The sequence below is a fragment of the Oncorhynchus keta genome, chromosome 22, assembly GCF_023373465.1.
Source record: "Oncorhynchus keta strain PuntledgeMale-10-30-2019 chromosome 22, Oket_V2, whole genome shotgun sequence".
Taxonomy (NCBI): Eukaryota; Metazoa; Chordata; class Actinopteri; order Salmoniformes; family Salmonidae; genus Oncorhynchus; species Oncorhynchus keta.
In genome coordinates, this window is record NC_068442.1 from 55,785,636 (window position 1) to 55,807,005 (window position 21,370).

The window sequence follows — 21,370 nt, forward strand, 5'->3', positions numbered from 1 at the left end:
TACGGTGAAGCATGGTGGTGGCAGCATCATGCTGTGGGGATGTTTTTCAGCAGAAGGGACTGGGAGACTAGTCAGGATTGAGGGAAAGATGAACGGAGCAAAGTACAGAGAGATCCTTGATGAAAACCTGCTCCAGAACACTCAGGACCTCAGACTGGGGCGAAGGTTCACCTTCCAACAGGACAACGACCCAAAGCACACAGCCAAGAAAACGCAGGAGTGGTTTCTGCACAAGTCTCTGAATGTTCTTGAGTGGCCCAGCTAGAGCCTGGACTTGAACCTGATCAAACATCTCTGAAGAGACCTGAAAATAGCTGTGCAGTGACGCTCCCCATCCAACCTGACAGAGCTTGAGAGGATCTGCAGAGAAGAATGAAAGAAACTCCCCAAATACAGGTGTGCCAAGCTTGTAGCATCATACCCTAGAAGAATCGAGGCTGTAATCGCTGCCAAAGGTGCTTCAACAAAGTACTTTTTAAAATTATAAATTAGCTTTGTCATTATGGGGTATTGTGTGAAGATTGAGGGGAAAAAAAACATCTATTTATTAAATGTTAGAACAAGGCTGTAACCTAAACTAAATGTAGAAAAAGTCAAGGGGTCTGTATACTTTCCCAATGCGCTGTATGTGTCTGCTACACTCAACGTGCTTATTTCAACAGAGTAACACTGCACCATACAGCAGCACTGAGCCACAGAGCAGACCAACACAACAGACCAGCATTACCTAGCTCTGGTCCAGGGTGTTACAGCGACCTGGACCAGAGCTAGTGATCAACAGACCAGCATTACCTAGCTCTGGTCCAGGGTGTTACAGTGACCTGGACCAGAGCTAGTGAACAACAGACCAGCATTACCTAGCTCTGGTCCAGGGTGTTACAGTGACCTGGACCAGAGCTAGTGGACAACAGACCAGCATTACCTAGCTCTGGTCCAGGGTGTTACAGTGACCTGGACCAGAGCTAGTGAACAACAGACCAGCATTACCTAGCTCTGGTCCAGGGTGTTACAGCGACCTGGACCAGAGCTAGTGAACAACAGACCAGCATTACCTAGCTCTGGTCCAGGGTGTTACAGCGACCTGGACCAGAGCTAGTGAACAACAGACCAGCATTACCTAGCTCTGGTCCAGGGTGTTACAGTGACCTGGACCAGAGCTAGTGGACAACAGACCAGCATTACCTAGCTCTGGTCCAGGGTGTTACAGTGACCTGGACCAGAGCTAGTGGACAACAGACCACAACAGACCAGACCATTGAACAACAGACCAGTATTACCAAGCTCTCTGTACAGCGACCTCCAGGTGAACAACAGACCAGCATTACCTAGCTCTGGTCCAGCAGACCTGGACCAGAGCTAGTGGACAACAGACCAGAACAACAGTGAGACCAGTATTACCAGAAGCATTCTGCTCTGTTCCCAGCGGCCTGGACCAGGTGTTACAGACCAGTATTACCAAGCTCCTGTGTCGGTAAAAACATTCCTTTCCTCTTGTCTACATTTAAGAGGTGTTCCTAAAAATGAATCAAGACTGTATCCCCCCCTGAATAAAAAGCATGTAACTGCTGTGAACTAAATGATCAGGGGGTTTTGGTTTGTGTCAGAAAGTGCTGGGGCTACCAAATTACATTGAAACCTTTTCTTGACGGGACTCGTCGATAAAATTATTTGTTTTGATGTATATTTAAGTACTGTTTAACAACTGATACCATGGTATGTTTCTGATTTAGACCAGAATATGTACATGAGGTCTGCTCACATGACGTAAATATGCCATTTACATGAATGCATGATAATTCAGTTAAGAACGATCACATCTGTGAGAGCGAGTTAGCCTGAGTTAGCCTGAGTTAGCCTGAGTTCCAGCCTGTTGGTGCTACGCCAACTCTTTGGCAATCAATTTCATGCCACGTCGCCATGTTTGGCTTGATAAAGACAGCATTGGAGTTGGCACGAGCTGAAACAGATTTGGGACCAGGCTAAGAGCGAGTGCCTGTTACTCCTCAGTGGCTGGACCAGGGCTCTGAGCCGTGTCTGCTGAGGGTGGGCCTCCAGGGGTCGTAGGAACGGCTCATCTCAGTGGGGGCAGTTGGAGGGGCCAGGCCCACGGTGGGGATGCTGCTGGGTAAGTCTGGCAGGGTGGAGGAGGTGGTGGTGGGAGTGAAGGAGTGTAGTGCAGTGTCACCACTAGTGGACCAGATGGAGCTGCCAAAGGGGGTGGTGGTGGACCAGGGGTTCCTGCTGCTACCCAGGACGGCCTGGAGAAACAGAGGGAATCATTTGTCAACGTCTCAATATATCTCACCTATATAAAGCGAGTCTGTCCAGAGCACTACAGGCTATATAATATCAAGCTTTTACTACTGGTGGACATGGAGGGGTTACCTGGACATTATATCACTGAAGAACCCCCGTTAGATGGACTGGAAGTTACCAGAAAGATATACAATATCATCAATCGATTTGTAGCAGTAGACCAGGTGAGGAGATGTTAAATAGGTTTGTGGCAGTAGACCAGGTGAGATGTTAAATAGGTTTGTAGCAGTAGACCAGGTGAGGAGATATTAAATAGGTTTGTAGCAGTAGACCAGGTGAGGAGATGTTAAATAGGTTTGTAGCAGTAGACCAGGTGAGATGTTAAATAGGTTTGTAGCAGTAGACCAGGTGAGGAGATATTAAATAGGTTTGTAGCAGTAGACCAGGTGAGGAGATGTTAAATAGGTTTGTAGCAGTAGACCAGGTGAGGAGATGTTAAATAGGTTTGTAGCAGTAGACCAGGTGAGGAGATGTTAAATAGGTTTGTGGCAGTAGACCAGGTGAGATGTTAAATAGGTTTGTAGCAGTAGACCAGGTGAGGAGATGTTAAATAGGTTTGTAGCAGTAGACCAGGTGAGATGTTAAATAGGTTTGTAGCAGTAGACCAGGTGAGGAGATGTTAAATAGGTTTGTAGCAGTAGACCAGGTGAGAGATGTTAAATAGGTTTAGGTTTGTGCAGTAGACCAGGGGGGAGATGTTAAATAGGTTTGTTGCAGTAGACCAGGTGAGGAGATGTTAAACAGGTTTCTAGCAGTAGACCAGGTGAGATGTTAAATAGGTTTGTAGCAGTAGACCAGGTGAGGAGATGAAGGTTTGTACCTAGACCAGGTGAGGAGATGTTAAATAGGTTTTGTGCAGTAGACCAGGTGAGGAGATGTTAAATAGGTTTGTGAGTAGACCAGGTCTGAGATGTTAAATGGTACAGTAGACCAGGTGAGGAGATGGGTTTGTCTAGACCAGATGTTAAGATGGTTTGAGGTAGACCAGGTGAGATGTTAAATAGGTTTTAGTAGACCATGAGTCCTTAAAGGGTTTGTCAGTAGACCAGGTGAGGAGATGTTAAGATGGTTTGAGGGGTAGACCAGGTGAGATGTTAAATAGGGTACTAGACCAGGGAGATGTGACCACATAGGTTTTAAGATGAGATATTAAATGAGGTTTGTAGCAGTAGACCAGGTGAGGAGATATTAAGATGGTACAGTAGACCATGAGAGGGGTCTGACCACATGTTAAAAGTTTGGTAGACCAGGTGAGGGGTCTGAACATGTTAAAAGATGGTGAAACTGTGAGGGGGTCTGACCACATGTTAAGATGGTCCTCCATGAGTGGGGTCTGACCACATGTTAAGATGGTACTGTGAGGGGGTCTGACCACATGTTAAGATGGTACTATGAGGGGGTCTGACCACATGTTAAGATGGTACTATGAGGGGGTCTGACCACATGTTAAGATGGTACTATGAGGGGGTCTGACCACATGTTAAGATGGTACTATGAGGGGGTCTGACCACATGTTAAGATGGTACTATGAGGGGGTCTGACCACATGTTAATATGGTACTATGAGGGGGTCTGACCACATGTTAAGATGGTACTATGAGGGGGTCTGACCACATGTTAAGATGGTACTATGAGGGGGTCTGACCACATGTTAAGATGGTACTATGAGGGGGTCTGACCACATGTTAAGATGGTACTATGAGGGGGTCTGACCACATGTTAAGATGGTACTATGAGGGGGTCTGACCACATGTTAAGATGGTACTATGAGGGGGTCTGACCACATGTTAAGATGGTACTATGAGGGGGTCTGACCACATGTTAAGATGGTTCTGTGAGGGGGTCTGACCACATGTTAAGATGGTACTATGAGGGGGTCTGACCACATGTTAAGATGATACTATGAGGGGGTCTGAACACATGTTAAGATGGTACTGTGAGGGGGTCTGACCACAGTGGTATGTATGTTAAGGTACTGTGAGGGGGTCTGACCACAGTGGTATGTATGTTAAGGTACTGTGAGGGGGTCTGACCACAGTGGTATGTATGTTAAGGTACTGTGAGGGGGTCTGACCACAGGGGTATGTATGTTACGGTACTGTGAGGGGGTCTGACCACAGGGGTATGTATGATAACATGGGCGGTCTTACTGCGGTGGGGACAGTGGGGGAGCTGCTGAGCCAGGAGTGCAGGGGGTTGCTGGGGGAATCCCAGAGAGACGAGGACGCAGAGCTCAACTCAGTCCAAGTCTGCTGAGGCTCGGATGTCTTCGGGAAGGACATCCTACGGAAGACTGGAAAACAAACAAAACACGCCTTTAAAACTAGCAATAATTACGTGGATTGATCCACTACAGTCCAGATCACTATAGTCTAATGTGGATTGATGATCCACTACAGTCCGGATCACTACAGTCTAATGTGGATTGATGATCCACTACAGTCCAGATCACTACAGTCTAATGTGGATTGATGATCCACTACAGTCCGGATCACTACAGTCTAATGTGGATTGATGATCCACTACAGTCCGGATCACTACAGTCTAATGTGGATTGATGATCCACTACAGTCCAGATCACTATAGTCTAATGTGAAATCCCAGAAATAAGCCAACACCCACTACAGCACAATAACTGCAGGATTTCTAAACACGCCATATTACAACGCACCATCAAATGTAATGGATCCAATTTCTTACAGAACTAAAAGTAGTAGGCTGCCCTAGCTGGAGACATGACAGCACCATAAAGCCCCTAGCTGGAGACATGACAGCACCATAAAGCCCCTAGCTGGAGACATGACAGCACCATAAAGCCCCTAGCTGGAGACATGACAGCACCATAAAGCCCCTAGCTGGAGACATGACACCACCATAAAGCCCCTAGCTGGAGACATGACAGCACCATAAAGCCCCTAGCTGGAGACATGACAGCACCATAAAGCCCCTAGCTGGAGACAACATGACAGCACCATAAAGCCCCTAGCTGGAGACATGACAGCACCATAAAGCCCCTAGCTGGAGACATGACAGCACCATAAAGCCCCTAGCTGGAGACATGACAGCACCATCAAGCCCCTAGCTGGAGACAACATGACAGCACCATAAAGCCCCTAGCTGGAGACATGACAGCACCATAAAGCCCCTAGCTGGAGACAACATGACACCACCATAAAGCCCCTAGCTGGAGACATGACACCACCATAAAGCCCCTAGCTGGAGACATGACACCACCATAAAGCCCCTAGCTGGAGACATGACAGCACCATAAAGCCCCTAGCTGGAGACATGACAGCACCATAAAGCCCCTAGCTGGAGACATGACAGCACCATAAAGCCCCTAGCTGGAGACATGACAGCACCATAAAGCCCCTAGCTGGAGACATGACAGCACCATAAAGCCCCTAGCTGGAGACATGACAGCACCATAAAGCCCCTAGCTGGAGACATGACAGCACCATAAAGCCCCTAGCTGGAGACAACATGACAGCACCATAAAGCCCCTAGCTGGAGACATGACAGCACCATAAAGCCCCTAGCTGGAGACAACATGACAGCACCATAAAGCCCCTAGCTGGAGACATGACAGCACCATAAAGCCCCTAGCTGGAGACATAAAGCCCCTAGCTGGAGACATGACAGCACCATAAAGCCCCTAGCTGGAGACAACATGACAGCACCATAAAGCCCCTAGCTGGAGACATGACAGCACCATAAAGCCCCTAGCTGGAGACAACATGACAGCACCATAAAGCCCCTAGCTGGAGACATGACAGCACCATAAAGCCCCTAGCTGGAGACATGACAGCACCATAAAGCCCCTAGCTGGAGACATGACAGCACCATAAAGCCCCTAGCTGGAGACATGACAGCACCATAAAGCCCCTAGCTGGAGACAACATGACAGCACCATAAAGCCCCTAGCTGGAGACAACATGACAGCACCATAAAGCCTGAAGCCTCATTGTGCTCCCCTGATTCCAGTTCTTACCTCCTGTCAGATTGAAGGAGTTGTTGGGTCCGAATGCAGAGAAGGAGTTGGCAGGGTTGAATCCTATGGGAGACCATAATCCTGAGCTAGATGGAGGGAAAATGAATGGATTATTTGGAATCAGAGCGAGAAAGCGATAGAGCGAGCGCCTGGAGAGAGCGACATGTTACCTGTCTGAGCTTTCGCTCTCCACTGAGGTCACGTGAGCTAGAGTCTTCCTTTGGGCTCTTTGACCTGGGCCACTGCCACCTGAAAACCATCACACTACGGTCACAACTTGCCTGAAAACCATCACACTATGGTCACAACTTATTTATAATACCTGTATTTAACTAGGCAAGTCAGTTAAGAACAAATTCTTATTTTCAATGACGGCCTAGGAACAGTGGGTTAACGACAGATTTGTACCATGTCAGCTCGGGGATTTGAACTTGCAACCTTTCGGGTTACTAGTCCAACACTCTAACCACTAGGCTACCCTGCCCTGTAGTCTAGTCAATACAAAAGTATCAGAGGGTTGACAATTTGCTATGGCAGCTCACCTGGGCTTCTGTCGTATCCCGCAGCCACGGCTGCAAAAGTAGGATTGCCATTCTTGCCCAGGAGAGAGGTGGCATTAGCTAGCTTGTTCCCTGGTGCCTTCTTCAAGTTGGTCTCACTATTGGCATTGAGTACTTGGCTGTATGTTCCCCTGGTCACTAGGCTGGGGGAAGAGCAGGGATGGGAGTAGGTCCTAGCTGAGATGGGTCTCTTCAGGAAGGTGTCTGCATTCATGGTCTGGAGGGAGGTCTGCTGGAGACTGTCGGCTTCTGCAGGGTGGAGACAGGAGGCAGTAGTGGGATGTGGTGTTTCACAGGGAAGCGGAGAGACAGGAAAGAGGAAGCAGTAGAGAATGTGGTGTTCCACAGGGAAGCGGAGAGACAGGAGAGAGAGGAGGCAGTCGTGAATGTGGTGTTCCACAGGGATTGATTCTAGGACTTCTATTATTTAGTTAACATTAATTACATTCATCTGCTGAAACCATCAACATTATCGTCTCAGTTGCGGCTTGCAGATGAAACGCCTCTTATATTATCCCAGATATATCTCAACAGGGGTTTATTCTGCACCAATAGAGTAACCGTAATGAATTTCAGTTTACTCCCTGAGTTGGCTTAACTTCTTTGGGGTAGGGGGCAGTATTTTCACGTCCGGATGAAAAGCGTGCCCAGAGTAAACTGCCTGCTACTCATGCCCAGATGCTAGGATATGCATATTGTTAGTTGATTTGGATAGAAAACACTCTGACGTTTCTAAAACAGTTTGAACGATGTCTGTGAATATAACAGAACTCATATGGCAGGCAAAAACCTGAGAACAAATCCAACCAGGAAGTGGGAAATCTGAGGTTTGTAGTTTTTCAAGTCATTGCCTATCGAATATACAGTGTCTATGGAGTCATATTGCACTTCCTAAGGCTTCCACTAGATGTCAACAGTCTTTAGAACCTTGTTTGAGGATTCTACTGTGAAGGAGACGGAATGAGAGATGAATGAGTCAGGGCTCTGCAAGAGTGGCATGAGCTGATTACACGCGAGCGACCTGCATTCCATTGCATTTCTGAAGACAAAGGAATTCTCTGGTTGGAATATTATTGAAGATTTATGTTAAAAACATCCTAAAGATTGATTCTATACATCATTTGACATGTTTCTACTGTAACAGAACTTTTTGACTTTTCGTCTGGACATAGTGATCGCGCCTCATGAATTTGGATTACTGGGCTAAACGCGCAAACAAAAAGGAGGTATTTGGACATAAATTATGGACTTTATCGAACAAAACAAACATTTATTGTGGAATTGGGATTCCTGGGAGTGCATTCTGATGAAGATCATCAAAGGTAAGTGAATATTTATAATGCTGTTTCTGACTTCTGTTGACTCCACAACATGGCGGATGTCTGTCTGGCTGTTTTGGTGTCTGAGCGCCGTACTCAGATTATTGCATGGTGTGCTTTTTCTGTTAAGTCTTTTTTTAAATGTTTTATCTGACACAGCGGTTGCATTAAGGAGAAGTGGATCTAAAATTCCTTGCATAACAGTTGTATCTTTCATCAGTGTTTATAATGAGTATCTCTGTAAATTGATGTGGCTCTCTGCAAAATCACCGGATGTTTTTGGAACTACTGAACATAACGCGCCAATGTATACTGAGATTTTTGGATATAAATATGAACTTTATCAAACAAAACATACATGTATTGTGTAACATGAAGTCCTATGAGTGTCATCCGATGAAGATCATCAAAGGTTAGTGATGAATTTTATCTCTATTTCTGATTTTTGTGACTCCTCTCTTTGGCTGGAAAAATGGCTGTGTTTTTCTGTGACTAGGTACTGACCTAACATAATCGCTTGGTGTGCTTTCGTCGTAAAGCCTTTTTGAAACCGGACACTGTGGTTGGATTTACAACAAGTTTATCTTTAAAATGGTGTAAAATACTTGTATGTTTTCAGGAATTTTAATTATGGGATTTCTGTTGTTTTGAATTTGGTGCCAGAGAGGTTAATTGATAAAAATGTACGCCAACCCAGGACTGTATCCCAGATGGCACCCTAATCCCTACATAGGGCTCTGGTCTAAAGTAGTGCACTACATAGGGAATAGGGCTCTGGTCTAAAGTAGTGCACTACATAGGGAATAGGGCTCTGGTCTAAAGTAGTGCACAACATAGGGAATAGGCAACTGGTCTAAAGTAGTGCACTATATATGGAATAGGGCTCTGTCACCAAAAGCACTCACAAACTTCTACAGATGCACAATCGAGAGCATCCTGTCGGGCTGTATCACCGCCTGGTACGGCAACTGCTCCGCCCACAACCGTAAGGCTCTCCAGAGGATAGTGAGGTCTGCACAACGCATCACCGGGGGCAAACTACCTGCCCCCCAGGACACCTACACCACCCGATGTTACAGGAAGGCCATAAAGATCATCAAGGACAGCAACCACCCGAGCCACTGCCTGTTCACCCCGCTATCATCCAGAAGGCGAGGTCAGTACAGGTGCATCAAAGCTGGGACCGAGAGACTGATAAACAGCTTCTATCTGAAGGCCATCAGACTGTTAAACAGCCACCACTAACATTGAGTGGCTGCTGCCAACACACTGTCATTGACACTGACCCAACTCCAGCCACTTTAATAATGGGAATTGATGGGAAATGATGTAAATATATCACTAGCCACTTTAAACAATGCTACCTTATATACTGTTACTTACCCTACATTATTCATCTCATATGCATACGTATATAATGTACTCTATATCATCGACTGCATCCTTATGTAATACATGTAGCCACTTTAACTATGCCACTTTGTTTACATACTCATCTCATATGTATATACTGCACTCAATACCATCTACTGTATCTTGCCTATGCCGTTCTGTACCATCACTCATTCATATATCTTTATGTACATATTCTTATCCCCTTACACTTGTGTCTATAAGGTAGTAGTTTTGGAATTGTTAGCTAGATTACTTGTTGGTTATTACTGCATTGTCGGAACTAGAAGCACAAGCATTTCGTTACACTCGCACTAACATCTGCTAACCATTTGTATGTGACAAATAAAATGTGAAGTAGTGCACTATATATGGAATAGGGCTCTGGTCTAAAGTAGTGCACTATATAGGGAATATGGCTCTGGTCTAAAGTAGTGCACTATATAGGGAACAGGGCTCTGGTCTAAAGTAGTGCACTATATAGGGAATATGGCTCTGGTCTAAAGTAGTGCACTATAGGGAATAGGGAATAGGGTGCACATTTTGGAATAGGGCTCTGTCACAAAAGCACTCAATCTACAGATAATTGCATCCTGTCGGGCTGTATCACCGGTGGTTCTGGCTCTCCAGAGGCAGTGAGGTCTGTCCCATCAGTAGCAGCGAACTCCATGCTCTCCAGGACACCTACACCACCCGATGTTACAGGAAGGCCATAAAGATCATCAAGGACAGCAAGACCGAGCCACTGCCTGTTCAACCGCTATCATCCAGAAGGGAGGTCAGTACAGGTGCATCAAAGCTCCTGACTGATAAACCCTATCAAGGCACTGTTAAACAGCCACCACTAACATTGAGTGGAACCAACACACTGTCATTGACACTGACCCAACTCCAGAACTTTTAGGGAATTGATGGGAAATGATGTAAATATATCACTAGCCACTTTAAACAATGAGCTATATACTGTTACTGACCCCATTATTCATCTCATATGCATACGTATACAATGACCCTCGACTGAGCTATGTAACACTGATCCCTAGGATGAACTATGCCACACTGACCCTATGGGTGCAGCTACCATCACTGACCCTAGGGTGAGCTCTGGACACTGACCCTCAGGATGAGCTTTATGTACTCTGATCCCCTAGGGTGAGCTAGGACACTGACCCTAGTTTTGGTGAGCTAGATTACTTGTTGGTTATTACTGCATTGTAGGAACTGAGCACAAGGACACTGACCATCTAGGGTGTATGTGACAAATAAAAGGACACTGAATATGGCTCCTAGGGTGAGCTAGGAATATGGCACTGACCCTAGGATGAGCTAGGACACTGACTCCTAAGGGTGAGCTAGGGACATATGGCCCTAAAGGGTGACTAGGAACACTGGCTCTGGTCTAGGATGAGCTAGGGACACTGGCTCCTAAGGGTGAGCTAGGACACTGGCTCCTAGGGTGAGCTAGGGAACAGGGCTCTGGTGTACACTAGGGGCTCTGAGCTAAAGTAGACACTGGCTCCTAAAGGTGAGCTAGGGACACTGGCTCCTAAAGGATGAGCTAGGACTCTGACCCTAGGGTGAGCTAGGACACTGACCCTAGGGTGAGCTAGGACACTGACCCTAGGATGAGCTAGGACACTGACCCTAGGGTGAGCTAGGACACTGACCCTAGGGTGAGCTAGGACACTGACCCTAGGGTGAGCTAGGACATTGACACTAGGGTGAGCTAGGACACTGACTCTAGGGTGAGCTATATAGGGACACTGGCCTGGGTAGAGCTAGGGAACACTGACCCTAGGGTGCACTATATAGGACTCTGACCCTAGGGAACAGGGCTCTGGTCTGAGTAGTGCACTATATAGGGAATAGGCGTGGTCCTCTGACCCAGGGTGAGCTAGCACTCTGAATAGGGCTCTGAGCTAGGACACTGAACTAGGGTGGTGAGCTCAATGGACACTGACCCTAGGGTGAGTGGACTCTGACAGTAGGGTGAGCAGCGAACTCCTTCTCTCCCTGAGCTGCCTGTGACCCAGCTCTAGGGACAGCTGGACACCGCTTCACCACGGGAAACGGCAAGAATCCTCCTGACAAGGCCTGGGGGTGAGCGAAAGGGACTCTGACCCTAACAGAACATTTAGGAGAGAATGGTGGACTCTGACCTAGGGTGAGCGTGGACTCTGACCCTAGGGAGAGCGTGGACTCTGACCCTAGGGTGAGCTAGCACTCTGACCCTAGGGACAGCTAGCACTCTGACCCTAGGGAGAGCGTGGAGACTGACCCTAGGGTGAGCTAGGACTCTGACCCTAGGGAGAGCGTGGACTCTGACCCTAGGGAGAGCGTGGACTCTGACCCTGGGGAGAGCGTGGACTCTGACCCTAGGGAGAGCGTGGACTCTGACCCTAGGGAGAGCGTGGACTCTGACCCTAGGGAGAGCGTGGACTCTGACCCTAGGGAGAGCGTGGACTCTGACCCGAGGGAGAGCGTGGACTCTGACCCTAGGGTGAGCTAGCACTCTGACCCTAGGGACAGCTAGCACTCTGACCCTAGGGAGAGCGTGGACACTGACCCTAGGGAGAGCGTGGACTCTGACCCTAGGGAGAGCGTGGACTCTGACCCTAGGGAGAGCGTGGACTCTGACCCTAGGGAGAGCGTGGACTCTGACCCTAGGGTGAGCTAGGACACTGACCCTAGGGTGAGCTAGCACTCTGACCCTAGGGAGAGCGTGGACTCTGACCCTAGGGTGAGCTAGCACTCTGACCCTAGGGAGAGCGTGGCCTCTAACCCTAGGGAGAGCGTGGACTCTGACCCTAGGGTAAGCTAGGACTCTGACCCTAGGGAGAGCGTGGACTCTGACCCTAGGGAGAGCGTGGCCTCTGACCCTAGGGTGAGCTAGCACTCTGACCCTAGGGAGAGCGTGGACTCTGACCCTAGGGAGAGCGTGGACTCTGACCCTAGGGTGAGCTAGCACTCTGACCCTAGGGACAGCTAGCACTCTGACCCTAGGGAGAGCGTGGAGACTGACCCTAGGGTGAGCTAGGACTCTGACCCTAGGGAGAGCGTGGACTCTGACCCTAGGGAGAGCGTGGACTCTGACCCTAGGGAGAGCGTGGACTCTGACCCTAGGGAGAGCGTGGACTCTGACCCTAGGGAGAGCGTGGACTCTGACCCTAGGGAGAGCGTGGACTCTGACCCTAGGGAGAGCGTGGACTCTGACCCTAGGGAGAGAGTGGACACTGACCATAGGGAGAGCGTGGACTCTGACCCTAGGGAGAGCGTGGACTCTGACCCGAACCCTAATGAACATCAGTAATAAAAGGAATTGTACAAAGAGAAGATCCAATATAAAGAACACAAGAGAATCCCTGACTGTTTGGCTGTTCAAGGTCAACATGTCTCCATTACCAAGTACAGAACAATCAGACGAGTTGAGATGGGGGAGAGACCCAGGTCTGGGTTTCTGCAGATTCCTAGCTGTAGGGGCGGTGGTGAGAGCAGAGTGGATGAGGGCTTTGGATGAGAAGACCTTGCGCTGTTTGATCTCCAGGGCTGTGATGTAAGGGAGCTCCAGGGAACTCGATTGATCATTTGTGTTGGTTTGTCGCTTGTTGTCTTGGGGTTTGGTTTCCTCTTTCTCCAGAGTCACTGCTGTTCTGCCCTTCTTCTTCACTGGTTCCTAAACAGAAGAACAAGATATTCTCCCTATACCACCCCGTTTAAAGTCTGCAAGAGTTAGTGAGTCTGCGTGTGGTGTGTGAGTGTGTGTGTGTCGCTCTCTCTCTCGGTCTACCTCTTTGTTGCTGGCCTCTACATCAGGGTTGGAGGTCTCTGTGGTGGTAGAGGAGCTGTCGTCATTGTCTGCCAAAACATCCTTCAGCTGGTCTCCCGGAGGTGGTTTTCCCTTTGCTCTCCTCTCCTTCTCCGCTCTCTTTCTCTGAGCATTAGTTTTACCTCTCAGCTCCTTTCCTTTAGAGTCTAGCACTGCAAGACAACACAAATACACAACTACAGTCACAACTACTACAGAACACCACAACTACAGTCACAACTACTACAGAACACCACAACTACAGTCACAACTACTACAGAACACCACAACTACAGTCACAACTACTACAGAACACCACAACTACAGTCACAACTACTACAGAACACCACAACTACAGTCACAACTACTACAGAACACCACAACTACAGTCACAGCAGCATGTTTGGTTACAAAGGGCTTGTGCGTACCAACAGTACCAACAGTACCTACAGTGTAGGTACACATCAGGGAGTATTCATACCCCTCCACTTATGACACATTTTGTTGTGTTACTGCCTGAATTCAAAATTGATTCAATGTTTTTTCACACAATACCCCACAATATCTCATTTATACCGATCAAAAATATAAACACAACATGTTGTGTTGGTCCCATGTTTCATGAGCTGAAAAAAAAAAAAAAAACAATATATATTAAAAAATAAGATTCCATACACACAAAAAAAGCTTATTTCTCTCAAATGTTGAACACACATTTTGTTACATCCTTATTAGTGAACATTTTTCCTTTGCCAAGATAATTGATCCACCTGACAAGTGTGGCCTATAAAGAAGCTGATTAAACAGCATGATCATTGCACAGGTGCACCTTGTGCTGGGGACAATAAAAGGCCACTTTAAAATGTGCAGTTTAGTCCCACAACACAAGGCCACAGATGTTTTGAGGGAGGGCTATTGGCATGCTGACTGCAGGAAGTTCCACCAGAGCGGTTTCCAGAGAATTTAATGTTCATTTCTCTACCATAAGCCACCTCCATTTTTGAGAATTTGGCAGTACGTCCACATGGCCTCACAACCGCAGACCATGTGTAACCACGCCAGCCCAGGACCTCCACATCTGTCTTCTTCACCTGCGGAATCGTCTGGGGGGGAGGTGCCGAGGAGTATTTGTCTCTCATAAAGCCCTTTGTGGGGGAAAACAAATTCTGATTGGCTGGGCCTGGCTCCTCAGTGGCTCTTCCAGGCCCACCAATGGCTGCAACCCTGCCCAGTCATGTGAAATCCATCGATGAGGGCCTAATGAAATTATTTAAATTGAGTGAGTAAAATATTTTAAATTGTTGCATGTTGCGTTTATATTTCTGTTCAGTATACAGTAGTCACACCCAAGTCAATACTTGGGCAGTAATTACTTTCTGGGTGAGTCTCTAAGAGCTGTGGGTCTTTCTGGGTGAGTCTCTAAGAGCTGTGGGTCTTTCTGGGTGAGTCTCTAAGAGCTGACAGTCTTTCTGGGTAAATCTCTAAGAGAGCTGAGTCTCTAAGAGCTGGGTGAGTCTTTCTCTAAGAGCTGTGAGTCTTTCTGGGTAAGTCTCTAAGAGCTGTGAGTCTTTCTAAGTCTCTAAGAGCTGTGAGTCTTTCTTTCTAAGAGCTGTGAGTCTTTCTGGGTGGGTCTCTAAGAGCTGTGAGTCTTTCTGGGTGAGTCTCTAAGAGTGATTACAGCTGTGGGTCTTTCTGGGTGAGTCTCTAAGAGTGATTACAGCTGTGGGTCTTTCTGGGTGAGTCTCTAAGAGCTGTGAGTCTTTCTGGGTAAGTCTCTAAGAGCTGTGAGTCTTTAAGAGCTGTGAGTCTTTCTGGGTAAGTCTCTAAGATCTTTCCACACATGGATTGTGCAACATTTGCCCATTATTATTTTCAAAATTCTTCAAGCTCTCAGTCAAATTGGTTGTTGATCATTGCTAGACAACCATTTTCAGGTTGTGCCATAGATTTTCAAGTAGGTTTAAGTCCAAACTCGGCCACTCAGAAACATCAACTGTCTTATTGGTCCAGTGTAGGTTTGGCCTTGTGTTCCAGGTTATTGTCCTGTTGAAAGGTGAATTCAGTGTCTGGTGGAAAGCAGACTGAACCAGGTTATTGTCCTGTTGAAAGGTGAATTCAGTGTCTGGTGGAAAGCAGACTGAACCAGGTTATTGTCCTGTTGAAAGGTGAATTCAGTGTCTGGTGGAAAGCAGACTGAACCAGGTTTTCCTCTAGGATTTTGCTTTTGCTTTAGCCCCATTCCTTTCCTTTTTTTTATCCTGAAAAACTCCCCAGTCGTTAACTATTGCAAGCATTTCCATAACATGATGCAGCCACCACTACTGTGCTTAAAAATATGGAGAGAGTGGCACTCAGTAAGTGTTGTATTTGTCCCAAACATAACACTCAGAACAAACAGTTAATTGGTTTAACACATTTTTGCAGTATTACTTTCATGCCTTGTTTGCAAACAGTGCCCAGCAACAGCCCCAGCAACAAAACATCACTGCTCCAGAGGAGATCTGCATGGAGGAATGGGCCAAAATACCAGCAACAGTGTGTGAAAACCTTGTGAAGACTTACAGAAAACGTTTGACCTCTGTCATTGCCAACATGGGTATTTAACAAAGTATTGAGATCAACTGTTGTTTTTGACCAAATACTTATTTTCCACCAAAATTTGCAAATAAATTCATAAAAATCCTACAATGTGATTTTCTGGATTTTTTTCCCTCATTTGTCTGTCATAGTTGAAGTGTAGCTATGATGAAATTTACAGGCCTCTCTCATCTTTTTAAGTGGGAGAACTTGCACAATAGACTAAATACTTTTTTTGCCCCACTGTATTCCACTTTGGTATTGTGTGCAGGCCAGCAACAACAACAAAATGTGGAAAAAGTCAAAGGGTGTGAATACTTTAAGGCACCAGGTGTAGAACCAAGACACTGTGTCTATTAATCTGGTCAGCTCCATCCATCATGGGTATAGAACCAAGACACTGTGTCTATTACTCTGGTCAGCCCCATCCATCATGGGTATAGAACCAAGACACTGTGTCTATTACTCTGGTCAGCCCCATCCATCATGGGTATAGAACCAAGACACCGTGTCTATTACTCTGGTCAGCCCCATCCATCATGGGTATAGAACCAAGACACTGTGTCTATTACTCTGGTCAGCCCCATCCATCATGGGTATAGAACCAATACACTGTGTCTATTACTCTGGTCAGCCCCATCCATCATGGGTATAGAACCAAGACACTGTGTCTATTACTCTGGTCAGCCCCATCCATCATGGGTATAGAACCAAGACACTGTGTCTATTACTCTGGTCAGCCCCATCCATCATGGGTATAGAACCAAGACACTGTGTCTATTACTCTGGTCAGCCCCATCCATCATGGGTATAGAACCAAGACACTGTGTCTATTACTCTGGTCAGCCCCATCCATCATGGGTATATAGTTAGGGTGAAATAAAATGCTACCGTTGTTCTGTGTAGAGTAATGGTACCATTGTTCTGTGTAGACAGAGAAACGTTGTGTTCCTGTAGAGGTGGTGATTCAGGTCTGTCCAGGTCGTTATCCATGGCCCCCAGGAGGCTGGCGTAGTCTGGGGCCTCTCCCCGAGAACAGCGCCTTCTGTGGGGCAGAGACGACCCTGACCCAGGGCCCCCGTTCTGGAGGTCCAGGAGTCCTCCACCCTGCTGCCTCTTGGAGCTCCGCGCCTTCCGATTGGTCAGCTGACAGGAAACCTGGGCGCCATTGGCTAGCTGGGAGGAAGAGAAGGTGGAGGAGGCTTGCATAGTTGATCGATCAAAGTCCATCCTGGCTCTCTGTCCATCAAGGTCTACGGAGGCTCTGCTGTTTCGGCTCCCGACCCGGGACACCTCGCTACCAGAACCATACATCCCCCTGGTCGGGTTCTGGTGGGCGTCGCTGAAATCATTCAAGCTAAAAGGCCAAAGAATAGTGGAGAGGTTACACGTTTAGAAGATGTAACAGGTCTCTCCACAAGAGGACCATTATATACCTCCATACGGGTGGGCTATCTGTGATGAAAGACACTTTAATGACAAACACATCTATCTTTTACAAAGAGGTAGTCGGACTTACTTTGCATCACTTGAAATGCGTATTATTTCCCTGAGATCGAAGGGTCTTCCCGTCTCCATGGGAGAGTCCAGAGACAGATGTCTCTTAAAGGGCTCCCAGATCCCCTGGGCTTCCAGGTAGGCTATAGCAATCACCAGCAGGAACATGGAGCTAATGGAGGAGAAGAGCCAGGTTAATGGGGAGCTACAGAACAGAGAGAAGAGCCATGTTAACAGGAAGCTACAGAACAGAGAGAAGAGCCATGTTAACAGGGTGCTACAGAACAGAGAGAAGTACCATGTTAACAGGGAGCTACAGAACAGAGAGAAGAGCCATGTTTAACAGAGAAGAGCCATGTTAACAGAACAGAACAGAGAGAAGAGCCATGTTAACAGGGAGCTACAGAACAGAGAGAAGAGCCATGTTAACAGGGAGCTACAGAACAGAGAGAAGAGCCATGTTAACAGGGTGCTACAGAACAGAGAGAAGAGCCATGTTAACAGGGAGCTACAGAACAGAGAGAAGAGCCATGTTAACAGGGAGCTACAGAACAGAGAGAAGAGCCATGTTAACAGGGAGCTACAGAACAGAGAGAAGAGCCATGTTAACAGGGTGCTACAGAACAGAGAGAAGAGCCATGTTAACAGGGAGCTACAGAACAGAGAGAAGAGCCATGTTAACAGGGAGCTACAGAACAGAGAGAAGAGCCATGTTAACAGGGAGCTACAGAACAGAGAGAAGAGCTACAGAACAGAGAGAACTTTGCTCCGTTCGTCTTTCCCTCAAACCTGACTATTCTCCTTGTCCCTGCCTCTGAAAAACATCCCCACAGCATGATGCTGCCACCACCATGCTTCACCTTAGGGATGATGCCAAGTTTCCTCCAGACGTGACGCTTGGCATTCAGGGCAGAGTTTAATCTTGGTTTCATCAGACCAGAAAATCTTGTTATAATCTGAGAGTCCTTTAGGTGCCTTTTGGAAAACTCCAAGTGGGTTGTCATGTGCCTTTTAAAACTTCTTTGGGCAGTATTTTGATGTCCGGATGAAAAGCCCAAAGTAAACTGCCTGCCACTCAGACCCAAAGATTGGTCGATTTGGATAGAAAACACTATACAGTTTATGATTGGTAGATTTGGATAGAAAACACTCTGAACACTAAATCCATCCAGGAAGTGGGATTTTTTTTAAGCGAGTGGTTTTCCATTGAAAGCCTATTGACTATGTAATGGGTTAGGGCCCAGATTGCAGTTCCTATGGCTTCCACTAGATGTCAACAGTGTTTAGACATGGTTTCAGGCTTGTTTTCTGAAAATAACCTTTCTGTCAGTGGACTGGAGAATCATGCAGTACTGGTTTACTCGCGTGACTGTGTGTGTGCCCTTCGTTCTTTTTCCTTTCTATTGAATACGCTATATTATTGCCCGGTTGAAAAATGATCCATTATTTAGATAATTGACAGCCTGAGGATTAATTATAAACATCATTTGACATGTTTCGATGAACTTTGCCGGTACTATTAGGATGTATTTTTCTGCATGTTTTGACCGCCTTGGAGCCAGTGGATTACTGAACAAAACGCACCAACAAAACAGAGTTTTTGGGATATAAAGAGGGACTTTATCGAACAAAAGGACCATTTGTTATGTAGCTGGGACCCTTGTGATTGCAACCAGATGAAGATCTTCAAAAGGTAAGTGATTTATTTTATTGCTATTTCTGACTTTCGTGACTCCTCTGCTTGGTTGGAAAATGTTTTTATGCTTTTGTGTGCAGGGCACTGTCCTCAGATAATAGCATGTTATGATTTCGCCATAAAGCCTTTTTGAAATCTGACAAAGCGGCTGGATTAACTTATTTGGGATTGGGGGGGCAGTATTGAGTAGCTTGGATGAATAAGGTGCCCAGAGTAAACTGCCTGCTACTCAGGCCCAGTTGGTAATATATGCATATTATTAGTAGATTTGGATAGAAAACAGTCTGAAGTTTCTAAAACTGTTTGAATGATGTCTGTGAGTATAACAGAACTCATATGGCAGGGAAAAACCTGAGAAAAAATCTAACCAGGAAATGGGAAATCTAAATTTTGTAGTTTTTCAACTCATGCCCTATCGAAGATACGGTGGGATATTGGTCATATTGCACTTCCTAAGGCTTCCACTAGACGTCAACAGTCTTTAGAATCTTGGTTGATGCTTCTACTGTGTAGTGGGGGCTCATAAGGGCTGTTTGAGTCCCATGAGCTCGTGACGCGCGTTCATGTGAAAGTTACCCCTCGTTCCATTGATTTCATACAGACAAAGGAATTCTCCGTTTGGAAAATTTATGATAAAAACATCCTAAAGATTGATTCTATACTTAGTTTGACATGCTTCTACGAACTGTAATATAACTTTTCGTCTGAACTTTCGCATGGACTTGCCGGCGCGTCGTTATTTTGGATTGTGTACTAAACGCGCAAACAAAGAGGCATTTGGACATAAATGGGGGACTTTATCGAACAAATCAAACATTTATTGTTGAACTGTGATTCCTGGGATTGCATTCTGATGAATTCTGATGAAGATCATCAAAGGTAAGTGAATATGTGTAATGCTATTTCTGACTTCTGTTGACTCCACAACATGGCGGATATCTGTATGGCTGTTTTATTGTCTGAGCGCCGTACTCAGATTATTGCATGGTGTGCTTTTTCTGTAAAGTCTTTTTGAAATCTGACACAGCGGTTGCATTAAGGAGAAGTGGATCTAAAATTCCTTGCATAACAGTTGTATCTTTCATCAGTGTTTATTATGAGTATTTCTGTAAATTGATGTGGCTCTCTGCAAAATCACCGGATGTTTCTGGAACTACTGAACGTAACGCGCCAATGTATACTGAGATTTTTTTATATAAATATGAACTTTATCAAACAAAACATACATGTATTGTGTAACATGAAGTCCTATGAGTGTCATCTGATGAAGATCATCAAAGGTTAGTGATGAATTTTATCTCTGTTTCTGCTTTTTGTGCCTCCTCTCTTTGGCTGGAAAAATGGCTGTGCTTTTCTAGGACTTGGCTCTGACCTAACAATAGTTTGTGGTGCTTTCACAATAAAGCCTATTTGAAATCGGACACTGTGGCTGGATTTACAAGAAGTTTGTCTTAAAAATGGTGTAAAATACTAGTATGCTTGAGGAATTTTAATTGTGAGATTTCTGTTGTTTTGAATTTGGCGATCTGCACTTTCACTGGCTGTTGTTGAGGTGGGACGCTACCGACCCAAATATCCCAGAGAGGTTAACAAGAACTTCATATTTTAACCGACATATAACACTTGTATTTTCATGAATGTTTATTATTACTATTTATGTCTTTGAATTTGGCGCTCTGCAGTTTCACCAGATGTTGTCGGGGTGGGTCACTAGCAGCACGCCTTGCCCAAAGAGGATTTATGAGGAGTGGCTTCCGTCTGGCCACTCTACCATAAAGGCCTGATTGGTGAAGTGCTGCAGAGATGGTTGTCCTTCTGGAAAGTTCTCGCCATATCCACAGAGGAACTCTGGAGCTGTCAGAGTGACCATCGGGTTCTTGGTCACCTCCCTGACCAAGGCCCTTCTCCCCCAATTGCTCAGTTTGGCTTGGCAGTCACCTCTAGGGAGAGTCTTGGTGGTTCCAAACTTCTTCCATTTAAGAATAATGAAGGCCACTGTGTTATTGGGGACCTTCAATCTGCAGACATATATTGTGCCTCGACACAATCCTGTATCGGAGCTCTACGGATAACTTGACCTCATGCCTTTCCAAATCATGTCCAATCAATTGAATTTACCACAGGTGGACTCCAATCAAGTTGTAGAAACATCCCATGGAAGATCAATGGAAACAGGATGCACCTGAGCTCAATTTAGTGTCACATAGCAAAGGGTCTG

The 21,370-nt window shown here is 46.2% G+C and overlaps 1 protein-coding gene across 1 annotated transcript in view; it reads right to left on the reverse strand.

Annotated features, from left to right (window-relative positions):
* Window positions 1-1,543: 1,543 nt before the first annotated feature.
* Window positions 1,544-21,370, reverse strand: part of tmem131 (transmembrane protein 131) — a 142,291-nt gene continuing 122,464 nt past the window's right edge. Inside the window, exons 25-33 of the mRNA XM_052475677.1 lie at window positions 17,479-17,628; window positions 16,877-17,316; window positions 13,365-13,555; window positions 12,980-13,250; window positions 6,849-7,115; window positions 6,477-6,555; window positions 6,307-6,392; window positions 4,466-4,608; window positions 1,544-2,258 (exon numbers count right to left, since the gene is read on the reverse strand). Of these exons, the coding sequence (XP_052331637.1) occupies window positions 2,004-2,258; window positions 4,466-4,608; window positions 6,307-6,392; window positions 6,477-6,555; window positions 6,849-7,115; window positions 12,980-13,250; window positions 13,365-13,555; window positions 16,877-17,316; window positions 17,479-17,628 (1,882 nt within the window). The 3' untranslated portion in view covers window positions 1,544-2,003. The remainder of the gene's footprint in view (window positions 2,259-4,465; window positions 4,609-6,306; window positions 6,393-6,476; window positions 6,556-6,848; window positions 7,116-12,979; window positions 13,251-13,364; window positions 13,556-16,876; window positions 17,317-17,478; window positions 17,629-21,370) is intronic.